Raw genomic sequence first — 14,015 nt, forward strand, 5'->3', positions numbered from 1 at the left:
AGATCCCTTTCTGCTTCTGTGCTGCTAAGAGGGCCACTTCCCAGCCAGTAGTTGTTCTGGATATTTTTGCACCCTAGGTGCAGCACTCTGTGCTTGTCCTTGTTGTACTGCATCCAACTGTGTATTGCCCACTTTTCCATCCTGTCCAGGTCTGCTTGCAATTGTTCCCTACACTCTGGAGTGTGCACTTCACCCTACAATTTAATATCCTTTGCAAACTTTGACAGAGTATACTTCACACCCACGTCCAAGTCACTGATGAAGATATTGAAGAGTACAGGTCCAAGGACCGAACCCTGAAGGACCTTGTTACACACATCCTTCTAGGTCGATACCAACCTATCTAGTACCACTCTCTGGGTGTGACAGCTAAGCCAATTTGCCACCCACCAGACCATGTAAACATCCATGTCATAGCGTCTTAATTTATTTATGAGAATGGGATAAGATACCATACTGAAGGCCTTGCTAAAATCCAAGAAAACGACATTTACCTCTACTCCTGCATCTAAGCATTTTGTGACCCTGTCATAAAATGAAACCGGATTTGTCAGGCATGATCTACCTGCTACGAATCCATGCTAGTTTTCCTCCTGCATTATTTTTCCTGCTGGATTCCCACAAATATGATCCTTCATCTTTTCAAAGACCTTTCCAGGGATGGAGGTTAGACTGACTGGCCTATAATTACTCAGATCCTCCTTCCTCCCCTTCTTGAAAATAGGGACTACACTAGCCCTTTTCCAGTCCTCTGGGACCTGACACAAGCACCACAAGCGCTCAAACAGCCGTGCCAGTGGTTCTGCTATGACACTGGCCAATTCATTCAGTTCTCTCAGATGCAGCTCATTTGGGCCCGCTGACTTGAACACATCTACTTCATCCAAGTGACTCTGCACCAAGTCAGTGTCAACAGTGGTGGGCTGGTGTCCCTCTGATGCCCATCTAAGAACCCATTAGGAGACTTATCTTGAGACCTGTTCAGGAACACTGGGGCGAAAACCTCACTGAATAGCTCAGTCCTGTCCCCCCTGTCTGTCACTAATTGCTCCTTCTTGTTCAGTAGGGATCCTATGCTGCCCTGCACATTCTTTTTACTCCCTACATACCTAAAAAAAAAAGACTTTTTGTTGTCTTTAAATTGTGTTGCCTCAGCTCTGTAGTTGTTCTGGTTTTTCTAACTGCCTCCCTGCAAGTACAGGCCAAGTATGGATACTCTTCCTTGGTAGCTTCCCTCTGCTTCCACTACCTATATGCCTTATTTGACCTTAGGATCCCCTGGATTTCCCTGTTTAGCCAAGGTAGTTTTTTGGCTCCTTTTCCCCCTTTTCCCTTGTACTGGGATAGTCTCCCTCTGTGCCTGAATGATCACTTCCCTTAGAAACGACCACCCTTCCTGGACTCCTCTCTCACCAGTACTCTTATCCTGTAGTGTGTCATTGATTAGACTCCTAAGCACACTGAAGTTAGCCTTCCTAAAGTCAAGCACTTCCACCCTACTACTCATCTTACCCACCCTCACTGTCCTCATTATTTTATAGAAATTATGCATAAATAGCCAAATGCTATTTTACCAACACAGGTTCATTATTGCTAGCAAAATGAATATGAGGAAGAAAGCAAGGGAAATATGAAATCTCTATAAACTTCAAAATGGTGTGGGGTGAAATAAATATGAGACACTGGAAGCCAGGTAAATTTTCACAAGCAATTAAGAATTAGAAGCCCACAATTCACTAAAAGTCAAATGGATCTTACCTTCTAAGTCACTTGGTATTTATGGATGTTTTACCACTGGCTTGTAATGTTCTGTCAAAAATTGTGATTTGGGCAGGACAATAACTGATGTTGATAGTCTGATCCTTGTAGGCTTGGTTAAATACTGCATATGTTTGCTTGAAGATTTTCTAAGTCTCTCTCTAAACCTGAAAAATCCAATCCTTGTATTTTTATATCCCAAAAAACTGGAAACTTGGTTCTCTCAAGTGCCTGACAATGTTGCTCCTGAACTACCACCTGAAGAATCACTTCATAGTGATAAGTAGCATCCCTCTTGCTCAGTGTCAGCTTTTTGTTAATCTACCATGTATTGCAATAGCAACAAAAAAGAAGCTAGATGGTGCTAATGCACTGATTTTATGACTTCACCTTGGCTTGTACTGAGCACAAACATGTCAAGACAAATCACACATAGAACAGGAAGTTTTGTTGATCTTCTGTGCAGAATTGGAAACTAGATTCTATTTGTTTTCTTTTCCCAGTGGTAAACAACCTTGTTTTCATAACAGATTATTAAAAATGTAATTCTAACATACCCCCGATAAAGTCCTGAAACTGCTTCTACTTCATCATATCTTGTTATAATACAATTCAAGTCTAACAATACGATTCGTTACTGAATTTATGAATACAGATCAGGTAGTGCTGACGTAGGGTAGATGGAGGTATAGCTTTTATAGTTGTATCTGACTTTGGATATTAGAGTAGCTGAACCCTGCAATGGATATACATGAATGTGGTCAACTGAATACTTCTAGCCATCTTCCCAGTCTATGTGGCTCTTGTCGGTTGACTCACAAGCTCACTGGTAGCCACAAGAACTAGTGTCTCATGTACTGGTTCTACTCTACAATAGCATATCCAAAGAAATCTGGAGACCACAGTTCTATTCTCAGCTCTGTCACTGAATGTGACTTTGGGCAAGTCTCTTCAGCTCTTTGTATTTCAGTTCACTCATCTGTAGAACAAAGATAATTATACTTGCCTTTCTTTGTTAAGTGCTTTTAAGTCTACAGATGAAAATGTGGCAATAAAAGCAATAATAATCATTTACCGTTTTCATTCCTCATCCGACAGATTCCTCTAAAAGTTTTTTGATGCTTCATAGCCACAGAAGCAGAGAAGGAATATGAACCACGTTCTGTGCTAGAAGACAGATGCCACCCTTGCACTACAAATAATGCTGCCTTCAAAATGTCCCTGTCAGTCACCACTGAGTACAAGACAAAGCTCCCTAAATGACTAACAGATTCATTACAGTTATTATATATGTAAAATATACAGGTGAAAATAATGAAGGCAATTCAAAGGAAAATCTAACTCTGGAAGGATATTATCTGGGTAGGATTCTTACTTTGGGAGACTAAGCTGAAAAGATGTTCCAACAAAGAAATAACAAAAAAAAGATGCAACAAGCAGCAGTAATATAACCAATACTAACTACTAAGCAGTAATATGACCAATACTAATATGACCAATACAAACAGCAAAGAAGTTTAAATTGTGTTAACACATGCAGAATTAAGAAACCTTTTAAAAGAATCAGAATTGAGTATAGCACTCAATTCTGTAGACTGAGACAGTCTTCTAGGCAGCAGATCTTAGACGTGGGTAAAATGTTAAAATGAAACACTGCAAAATAAATCAAAATAAACATTTTTGCAGTAAGAAAAATATGAGCAGCGAAACTCGGAACAAGTTCTGAAGTACTGAAACAGTGGACTATAATATACTTTCCAGAGGTCAATCCAAGCAATAATGCTTTGACAAATAACATGTTTCATTTCTCCGATTTAAAAAAAAAAAAATTTCCTCTTTTAGATTCAACTATTATACTCTTATTACCTGAATTTTATTTATTTACTCTTTAAAAAATTATGGGAAAAAATAAACAACCTATTTTGTTCTAAACTGAAAGTGACAAGGCAATATACCCTTTGTTAGCCACTAAACTATACTAAAAGATTATTCAGCTGTTCCAAAATATTTCCCTAGCAAAAATTATCCAGTTTCAAAGCCATCCATTCAATTATGTAAAGAGGTAAATTAAAAGAAAACTTATTAGAAGGGAGAATAGTATTTAAATTTAGTTAGGTAAGATAAGTAGGGCTAGCATGTCCCCCTTGGGTTCATAACTACACACAATCAAGTGATGATTTAGGATAGGGAAAACTAAATTAGTACATCCTACCTCTTTAACTTAATAATTTAAGCATATAATCCATTTTCTAATTCAGCTATCACATTTTCATGTGGTTAAACAGTTTTTATGATTGGCTTTTTAATATATAAAATGTTTGGTGTCAGAGGTTTGTCTGCCTTTGAGAAATAAATTATAGCAGAAAAAACTTACTAGAAATGTTAATGAAAATAAAATATTAGGGAAACTGAACTCACTACTTTATAAAGTTGACACAACACCATGTAACAAGTTTTACAATCTTTAGCAAGTGGAAGGTCGCCACATGTTCTGAACCACAGAAAGAAGGAATTTAAAAATATCACAAGTTATTATTGTCATTATTTGCAGTTGTCCAGGAAGAGCCTCAAATAATCACACAATTGTACAGTGCCCATCCAAAAACAAAATAAAAATGAGACGTCTAAATGTCCTTCAGTTTCTTTTATACTCACAGTAGTCAAAAAAGAAAAGAAAACCCCCAGAAACAATATCAGAAACATCTTGAGGATAAAAAGGTTAATTCATAAGACTAGGTTTATAATGAAGTATATATAATTGTCATTTATTCAGTGAACATTCATGTATTCATTTTATTCAAGAAGCAACTGGATAGTCCTCTTAAGTTCTTCACGAACTATCTACTTGGAATAAAAATGTAACAAAGTCTTATGACAGTCTAACAAGTGTGTTATTATGAAGAAATACAGTTGACAACAATAACCTATTTCTCCTAAATTAAAACCAGCAGTCATGGATAAACTGCGAACTGAAATTTACAATAATGCTGAATATTTATAAATTTTATTATACTTTATACAAAGAGATTTTTCAATACATATAAACAAAACTGTTCCAAGTTTGTAAAACCAGTAGTTAGTAGCATCTTTATTTGTTATTACAGAACAAGGTTTAAAGATGATGAAGTCCAGGATATAGATTAATTTAATTTTTAATATATTATGATACACAGTCTGGTTACTACTGTGGAATCAAACATTGAACTTAAATGCAAGATATGCACAGTGGACTGGAATAGACTTTGAATTATTTCAATACATCTCCTTTACTATTCCCAAGTCTCCACTGCTTGCCCAGAGAAGAAAGAATTTTAAATTGTAAGTACAGCAATGCTTTGATGCCTCTAATAGTCATGATGCACTTCTGCTAAACTCAAAGAATATTGTATTCTCAAATTTAACAGTGCTTCCATTACTATAATTGGCATCTGCTTATCCAATTGTATAATTAACCCATGTAAAATGTAGTGCATTCAAGCTGGTTGTGTGGCACATACTAAAAAAGTTGGTTGAAAAATATTGAGATGATCAGATGAAATGCATAACATAAAATAATCCAATAGATCATATATAAATTTGACAGTTTTAGTTCCCAGAACAGTACCTAGGAGAATTTAAATGAATTAGCTCATTTACCATTCAAAAAGATAACAAAATGATGCATCTATGAGAATGAAGAGAACAACATTAAAATAATAGTAAGGGTACTGTGTCAAGCAATAAAATATTATAATTAGGTATTCCTTTTTAACAGGATCCCTGCTTCATTCAGTGCCCAGGATGGTGAAACTTACCTAATAACAAGCCCTTCAGCACTTGGGTTTCTCTTTACTATTGAATTCAGGGCCTGAGGCTTTACTTTCTGCACTATGTAAACTATATTATAAAAACCGAATTTGATTACTGGCTTTTCTTTGGTACTCCATCCTTCTGAGTGCTTCACAAATATTAGTTTCTTTTTATACCATGCCTATGAAATCAGAAGGCATGATTATGGCCAACTCAGATGGTGGCATGGAAGAATTAAGGTTAAAAGTTTTGGGTGCCCCATTTTAGGCATTTAGGACCTATTTAGCATTAGGTACCCATTATGTGTTTGAAGTGCAGTTCCCAATGACTTCAGTCACAGCTGTGAATGCTCAGCACTTCTCATCAGAGTCCAGATTATCATGCTGAGCACAGACAATCAGGGACACCCAATTAGTGACCAATGTGAAAAATTTAGTTTAAGTGATGACTTCAAAGGAGCACAGAAATTAAATATGTTTCTCTGTGGCAGAGGTTGGGATAACATCCATTTCTTCAGGGCAGCATTTAACTGCCTCAAATCATGAGGCTCTCCTTTTATCTCCTTATTTACTCTTGTACGTTTTCCAAGTTAATAAACAAGACAAGTCCTACAGCCTCCTTTAAAATAAAACCCCAATTCATCCCCAGAGCATGTGCATCCTATGCACTAAATCTGAAAGAGTTCCTAGTGAAGAGTCAGTATATGGTAATTTAATAAGAGATTGTAATGTGTTCACACAGGGTTGCATGGGAAACCTTAATTCTGGCACTTCCCAATTTAAATTTTGCAACTGGAAAAGTTACAACAAATTGTTTGGTAATAAAGTTCTAGGTTAAAATCAAACAATCAAGCAAATAAACAAACCTTTTCCTAAATGTAACAATTACTTACAGTTATTAGTTAACAGAAGGGTCAGAAACCTTTAGTGGCACAGCACAAGCCTCTGTCAATTGAATTAATGGAGTAACTAGTAACAGTAATAGAGTGTTAATCCTCCACATGTATCAGCTCTGGAGGAGATGAAAAGAAACCCCTTTGCTAGCAGGTCTTTACAAGTATTTGCCGACTACAAAAGGGGGAGACAGAGGTAACAAAGGTGCCCTTTCAGGCACTCAAAGGGGGGGCACAAATTCTTCCACCCATTTTGTCCTAAAGTTGACGACCCTTCTCCATCCCCTTTAATCTGTCCCGGTCCATCTCTTCCCCATCCTAGGCACATTAAATCTGTCCCTTCTTGCTTATACAGTGCCAGGTACGTCCTCCTGGACACAAGTGTTCAGGGTGAGGTTAACAGGAACTTCCAGGTCAAAGAGCAGGAACAAGTAGCCATAAAGATCCTTGCAAGGGCACTACTAAAAACTGTTACCTCTTTACAGTAAATGGTTGTATATAATTTTTTGTATGTAATACTAAAAACATAATTTCCACATTACAAGTCTCAAGCTACTATATGGCATCAGAAGTGAAAGACACAGTGTGCTGGAAAAGGTAACACAGAAATGACTGCTATAGAATTTGTGAGTCTGCAAGTAACACTCCCCCAGCACTTGAGAATCTAGGGAATGCTTAAGTGGCTGGAAAAAGTTCAAATAGCAATTTAAGCACATATGAGAACCACAGGGGGAGATAAATTAGAGTAAAGCAAAAAATTGCTTGTAACAATTGCAAGCAATGAAGCTATGGATATGTATAATGCCTACCCTACAGAGGGGAAACAGGAAAAGAAGAAAGCCTTGCAGAAATAATGTAAATGTTTGAATATCATTCTGTTCCTAGGAAAAAAGGCCCCCCAAATTAAGCTGGACAAGCACAGTTATGTGGCAAGTAATAAAGAATGTCAGCAGTGTGGAAACCAGCATGAACAGAGACAGTGCCTAGCATCTGGGCAAAAACACAGAAGTTGTAAAACTGAATCATTATGCCAAAATATGCAAAGAAAGAAGGAACATATATGCAGCAAGTACAGAAACAGACTCAAGTGAAGAGAAAGAGGTATTCCTTAAATATCATTTGAAACGTACCCCAAAAGTTCAAGGGCTGACTAATTAAAATGCAGACAAACAGCACTTACCTTATTTACAAGATAAACATTGGGACAAAAGTAAATGCAATCACAGAAACTGAAATACTGGATGCGTCTACATGAGACGCTACATTGCCGTTCCATAATTATGATGCCACCACTATTGTAGTAGTAGTGCGACCCATGCAGTGCCAGGACTGCACAGCAAATACTAAATGACTGTGTAGGACCAACTGCGCAGTCAGGGGCACATGTAGATGCGCTGGCAGAGATGTAAGGTGTAAAGTCTCTGTGGAAGGTTAAAGGAGGGACCATTCCAGTTCTGGAGAGTGTGCCCTCACACAGATGCAAAAGTAAAATGAGAGAACAAGAGTTTGTTATGGTATGTGGAGAAAAACAACCAGTTTTGAGTTTGTACACATGTGAGATATTTAGTCTTATTAAGAGAATTGGTAACATAGGCTAAAACCATATGGCACAAAACCAAATCTGAAGGCATTAATAGCATTATATGAAGAGCTATTCACAATGACATATAAAATACAATTAAGAGAAGATACATAACCAGTGATACATGCTACATGAAAAGTCCCATATGACCTATGAAAATGACTAAAAACAGAACAACAAAACATGGCCACAGATGAATAGTGATATGAATAATCACGGTGAGGAGGTAATGATCCATATCAGAATTACAGAGATGCCCAGCAAAAAGAGAACCAGTGATAATCTATGAGCAATATTCCCTGGGATGAAGTAGAAATTGACCTGTTCAGTTTGGAAGATATAACCACCTGATTATAATGGCCTACACACAGTCATTTCCCAGAAGTAGTGATGACTGAAAATACCACAGCAACAACAGCTATCAGACACATTCAATCTATATTTGCATGGCATGGTATTCCAAGAAACTGTAACTACTAACAACGGACCCACAGTTCATGACAGGGAATTTTGAGACTCTGTTCAAATTAATGATTTTGTCATGAGATTTCCAGTCCCAAATACCTTCAAGGAACTGGGCTGGCAGAAAGTGGAGTATGCATTGTGAAGAACCTGCTAAAAACGTAAAGAAGGAGAAGATCCTCACCTGGCACTACTCAACCACAGAACTACACCACTACAATGTGGAAAGTCACCTGTGGATCTTCTCTATAACAGGTATACAAATACTTGATTACCTGAAATGGGCTAGAAATGAAGAGTGACAAAGGAGTCTGAAAAGTACTGAGAAGACTGGGAAAGTACAGATGCATCATTTCAACAAAAGAGCAAGGTCACTCCCACAGTTAAAAAAACAAACATTTTGTGTGAATTTGGCAAGATGGACACTGGCCAGTTAAAGCTATTGCAATCAAAAAGGAATCAACTTGCCATACTTGGTGATCAAAGACAGAGGTCCAAATCTTAAGAAGGAATCAAACACTCTCTCAAAATAGCTGAGAACGAGGTTGCTCTGAGTGAAACAGGAACAGAGACACCAGTTGAAAATAATTTACAAGTTGAGCCAGAATGTGACCCAGGACACTGAATGTTCAAATGCAGACAAGAATTTGGGCAAAAAGGGAATGCAACAAGGTACAGCTGGAAGATTGCTGAAACAGCTCAAGAAATCAATCAAGACATGTTTGTTTGAGTTTGTAATAGTTATCTTAATGTTATGGATCTAGTTTTAATTTTATAAAAAGGGGAAGATGTGACACATAGTAAGAGTGGTAGATAAAACCTTTACTTCCTGTAGGAGCCATGATGTGCTTTTGCAATTAGGATGAGAACTTAATGTACAGCTCCAATACTAAATGCTGAAAGAGCAAAGCATTGCTAAATTGTTTCCATAAAACAAACACCTTTGAACAGAAATACCAGACCTGAGAAGAGGAAATTTTGTATTATAAATCACACCATTCACTTATAAAATGTATCTTTTAGTGGAATTATTATTTTAGTGGAAATTTTGTGCCTCCAATAGATCAAGATTTTCTTTTTAATTATGAAGTCTGAAAGCCTAACATTCGAGAACAGTTACTGTAAATGAAACTACACATTTTACTTTAGCATTGTATAATTAGTGGGTGTAAATTGCCTTTACATCTTGCAAATTGTTTGAATGATCTGTTATTCCAGATGATTCTAGACTATTTAAAAGCCAGCACATAGCACATTACATTAGTATAGAAACTGTTGTACAATTTATACTGTTTCTAAACCTCCACATCTTTGCAATACTATCATACATGGAAAATAATGCGGGAACAGTTTTGAAACTAAATAAAATAGAAAGGAGTTCACAAAGTGGCTACTCACCCACAGTGCTTCATATGTGGTGGCTTATCCATTCTCACTGCTAGTTTAATCTTCAAGTCAGTGTCCTGACTGTTTTTGGGGACTATCATTTTATGCAACTCAGGTGACTTTGAGCTATTGGATGTTGGATACAATATCACCTGTAAATCATAAAATAAACGCATGTTATTGCATTGGTACTCAAATCCTCCTAGAGTCTACTAACCAACTGAGAGTTTCATTGCACCTTTTCCAATTTGTAAAGAGATTAGAAAATCCAAGACACAGCTAATAAACCATTGACTCCATCTCATAACAGCAGATGGGCTTTCAAAGTGGACTAATTTATTTCCTGACAAATGAGTGTTTTCATATCATCAGATAACAAGTTTTTCTCCTTTGCTACTTCATTCTGAATTAACAGCTCAACAGGCTCCAGCAGAACTGACAGTTGAGAAATGCTCATGTAAAATTAAGCAAGCATCTAGACTCTTAACTTCACTCAGTACCCCACAGGGAATGTGCCTAGTGAAACAATGTGCAGTGGTACTGTACAATAGATAACCCTCTTCAGTAGTGAAATTAATTAGTTGAATGAGCACAACAGAGCACAGCAGATATATGGTCTCTATTGCCATATTGTATGAAATATGGCATCTATTGTAATGAAATATGGTCTCTTCATTACTCATTCAAAAACAATAATGAAAACCTATGATAGCAATATCATCAAACTTGGAGACTGTGTCTAGTCCATCTTGTTGCAAGTGCAATAGTATGTTAAGTACTCTCCTGTCTGTATACCTTATGTAAAATACCACATTAATGGATCTATAGTAATGACATACAATTAGCAAAAATATTGAATTTTTATCTCAAATCAGTGAAAGAAGTTTTGCTGCAAACTGTCCAAAACAAAAAGAAAACATTTTTAATCACGTACAATTTTCTAATATATTTTTACATAGAAATAAGCAGTTTTGACTATAACACAACCATGTAGTGGCTAAATAAGATCAGAAACCTAGAGATGCTATATGAGTTACTAATCACATTTTGCTTCAGTTCTTCAATCCCATTAATGCTAGAGCCCTTGAACGGAGTATTTTCTAGCATTAATATCTCATTAATGTTAGAGCCCTTATGCTGAATATTGTGGCCTCATGCAGTCAGTTTGTTCAGGCCTATCACCACCAAGGAACACAATTCCAAAATAGGAGCAGGACCCTGTAAAAACCATGTACTCTACCTCTTTGGTACCACTGCTACATAAAAATCTACCATAACATAAACTGGTTTCATTATTTTATAAAAGAGTATCTATAAATATGATACAATGCATAACATACTATAAAAACTTTTCTGTGTAATTCTGAAAAGTTCAAATGAGGATTTAAGAATTCTCTAGGAAAGAGCAAGTGTAAAGGATGCTCTCCAAGACAAGAAAATTATAATAGTACTGTAATTATATCCTAACTCTCTGCAATACTAAGGGCTCTCAGCTGACAGTATCTTTCACCATAGCACTATGCTATGGTACATATCACTGGTAACATCAATTGCTTCAATGAAAAAGAAAAACAACCATGGTAAATCATCACATGAATGTGTTTTAAGTGTGAGAATTTCTTAACACTAGTGGTAAAAGTAACTTGCTTAGTTTTGTTAGGTAGGTGTAATTCTTTTTCAAGAACTAGTAAACTAATTGTATATCTCAGTGTTAGGTACTTAGGAGAACTGCTTCAACTGTTCAAAACCAAATGTTATTTTCAGAGCAAGGGTCCCTAAGGAAGAAAACAGATTTTCATTTAATGTAAAATTCATCCCTTAAATAAATATTCTAAGCCACTATGAATAAGAATACAGTAGCATTTGGGTTCTGCTCACTGGGCATAAGAAATGATTTCTTGGTTTCTTTCCCTTTTAAGCAGAGACTATGTAAACAGTATTGTTATTCCTTCCTTGTATTTAATGATTTTTGCATTTAATGACTTCATATATATTGAGGCATTCATGCAGAACAGTAGGTAATAATATGTGTTCTTCCCACCCCTTCCATAGACTGTACTTACTGCTGTCCTGTAACAACTTAAGTCTGGCAAAATTTCTCTCACCTTGGTTTTTGTTGTCTGTTTTTTTTCTAAGTTTGATGTAAACTCAAACAGACATGCTTGTTGTTAATTCATATTTATTCTGGTAGTTCTTACTGTCTTTTAAGAAGTATTATCATAGAATCATAGACAATTAAGGTTGGAAGGGACCTCAGGAGGTCACCAATCCAGTAGTTCTCAACCTTTTTTGTACCAGGACCCATATGTAAACATCAATGGCCAGGCCTGAACCAGCACCCCTCATTTGTGACCACTGCTCTCTGCCCCAGGCCTCAGCTCCCCAGTGTGTGGAGCAGGAGGTGGCTGCAGAGCATGGGAATCCCCAGCCAGCCCCTTGCAAGCTGTAACTCTGCCAGCCTGCAAGGGACAGGTCATGGTTTTCCACATTTTTCTCCTTTAAAGGAGAATCCATTTTTACAGTTTAGTGATCCTTTATTTAAGTTTGTTGATGACCCTTTCATATATTCTTGTGACCCACTTTTGGGTTGTGACATGCTGATTTAGTCCAAACCCCTGCTGAAACCAGGACCATCCCCAAGTATATCTTCCCAGACAAAGCTTTGTCTAGCTGGGTTTTAAAAATCTCCAAGGATGGAGATTCCACCACCTCTCTGGCTTGCCTGCCCCAGTGCTTTATTACCCTCCTACAATTTTCCTCCCATTGCTGCAATGATAAATAAATCTCTGTCACAACTCTTTCTGTACTGAAAGAAGTGCAGACAAAAACCATTAATGTAACCAGCAGTGCATTTGTGCTGGGAGAAAAGCACTTGCTCTGACACAAAAAGAATACTATATGGATGTTCAAGAGATTTCTTGTGGAAGAGAACTATCTCCCACAAGAAGCTGGACCAGATTCCCTCTTCCTTATGTAACTTGAATGGCCGTACACTTTTCTCAGGTGTGGAGGACATCTGATATCCCACAGTCCTCTGCTCTTTCCCCCTTCCAACAAAAAGGGAGGGGGGGGGAGAGCACTGGCTCCCTGATTGCCCACTCAGGGGTGAGCTATCAGGGGGTCTTGTGGAGACCCTTCTCTGAAAAATTACTCTTCCTCCTGCCCTCCTCAGCTGACTGGCAAGCAGGGGTGGGGGAGGCAGGGGTAGGAATATCCTGCAGGGGAAAACCAGCAGGTTCCTCAGGCAGGAAAATGGCCTGCTCTGCCGCCAGTTCGCTGACTGGTAGCAGGGGGACCTTCTCCTGCAGTGGGAATCCTCCTAGAAGTGGTTACTTGTGGCAGCTGAAGAGTATGTCTGTGTGATAAAGGTGCTTGCTGAAGGCTCTATGAAGATTAGATCGTGTTTTTCTGTATTTGTTTAGATATTAAGCTATATGTTGTTGCTAAAAGCCTAATTAAAGTTTAAGATGTAGTGAGGCCTTGTACAAAGTAAAGCCTAGTAAATTTAGCAAAGCCTAGAAGTAGTAAGGCCTTGTGGTACAGTTAAAATTACCTTATCGAAGGAATGCAAGGCTTGTACTGCTATTGGTCAGTCTTAAGGACAGTTGAAGTAAAAGGAATCTGAGTGGTCGTACATTATCAGTGTCCTTCAAAAGCTATAAATTAGCTGGAATATCTGGAAACCGTTCAGAAGGAAGATGCAACTCTATAAAAAGGATTAGTTAGCTGTTGCCTGGATCATTGGGCTCGTGGACCTCGAGGAGCCCAAGAACTGCATTCCAGGGTCCTTCCTGGTACCCCTCGGACAGTGCTGATCGGGGATGCCTGACTTCGCTGAACTTTGTGGAAGGAGGAACTTGCTGCACATCAGGCATCAGAGGGGACTGCCGATAAGTTGCCAATGCGAATTGCTTTTGTCTGTCATCGTTTGTCTTGTTACTACGCGTAGTTGTGTTTTTGTTACGTCAATAAATCTTTCTTACCTTTCTACCCCCGACCACACTCTCAATCCTAAACCTTATGCAGGCGGCTGGGACAGTTCCTATGGTGGCAGAATGCCCCTGCCTTTCCCCTGTTACTTTGCGTCAGCCAGAGCATTGCTAGGAGAGAGAAGCTGCAATGCTGGGCAGGGCATCAAGGGTCATG

At 37.9% G+C, this 14,015-nt stretch overlaps 1 protein-coding gene across 1 annotated transcript in view; it reads right to left on the reverse strand.

Moving 5' to 3' along the window:
* The window catches only part of CADPS2 (calcium dependent secretion activator 2), a gene marked incomplete at its 5' end in the record, with an annotated part of 600,328 nt that overhangs the window by 222,556 nt on the left and 363,757 nt on the right, over positions 1–14,015 (reverse strand). Inside the window, one exon of the mRNA XM_019543957.1 lies at positions 9,882–10,021. Coding sequence (XP_019399502.1) covers positions 9,882–10,021 — 140 coding nt within the window. The remainder of the gene's footprint in view (positions 1–9,881; positions 10,022–14,015) is intronic.

Source organism: Crocodylus porosus, unplaced genomic scaffold (assembly GCF_001723895.1).
Source record: "Crocodylus porosus isolate Cpor-Errol unplaced genomic scaffold, CroPor_comp1, whole genome shotgun sequence".
NCBI classification, from domain to species: Eukaryota; Metazoa; Chordata; order Crocodylia; family Crocodylidae; genus Crocodylus; species Crocodylus porosus.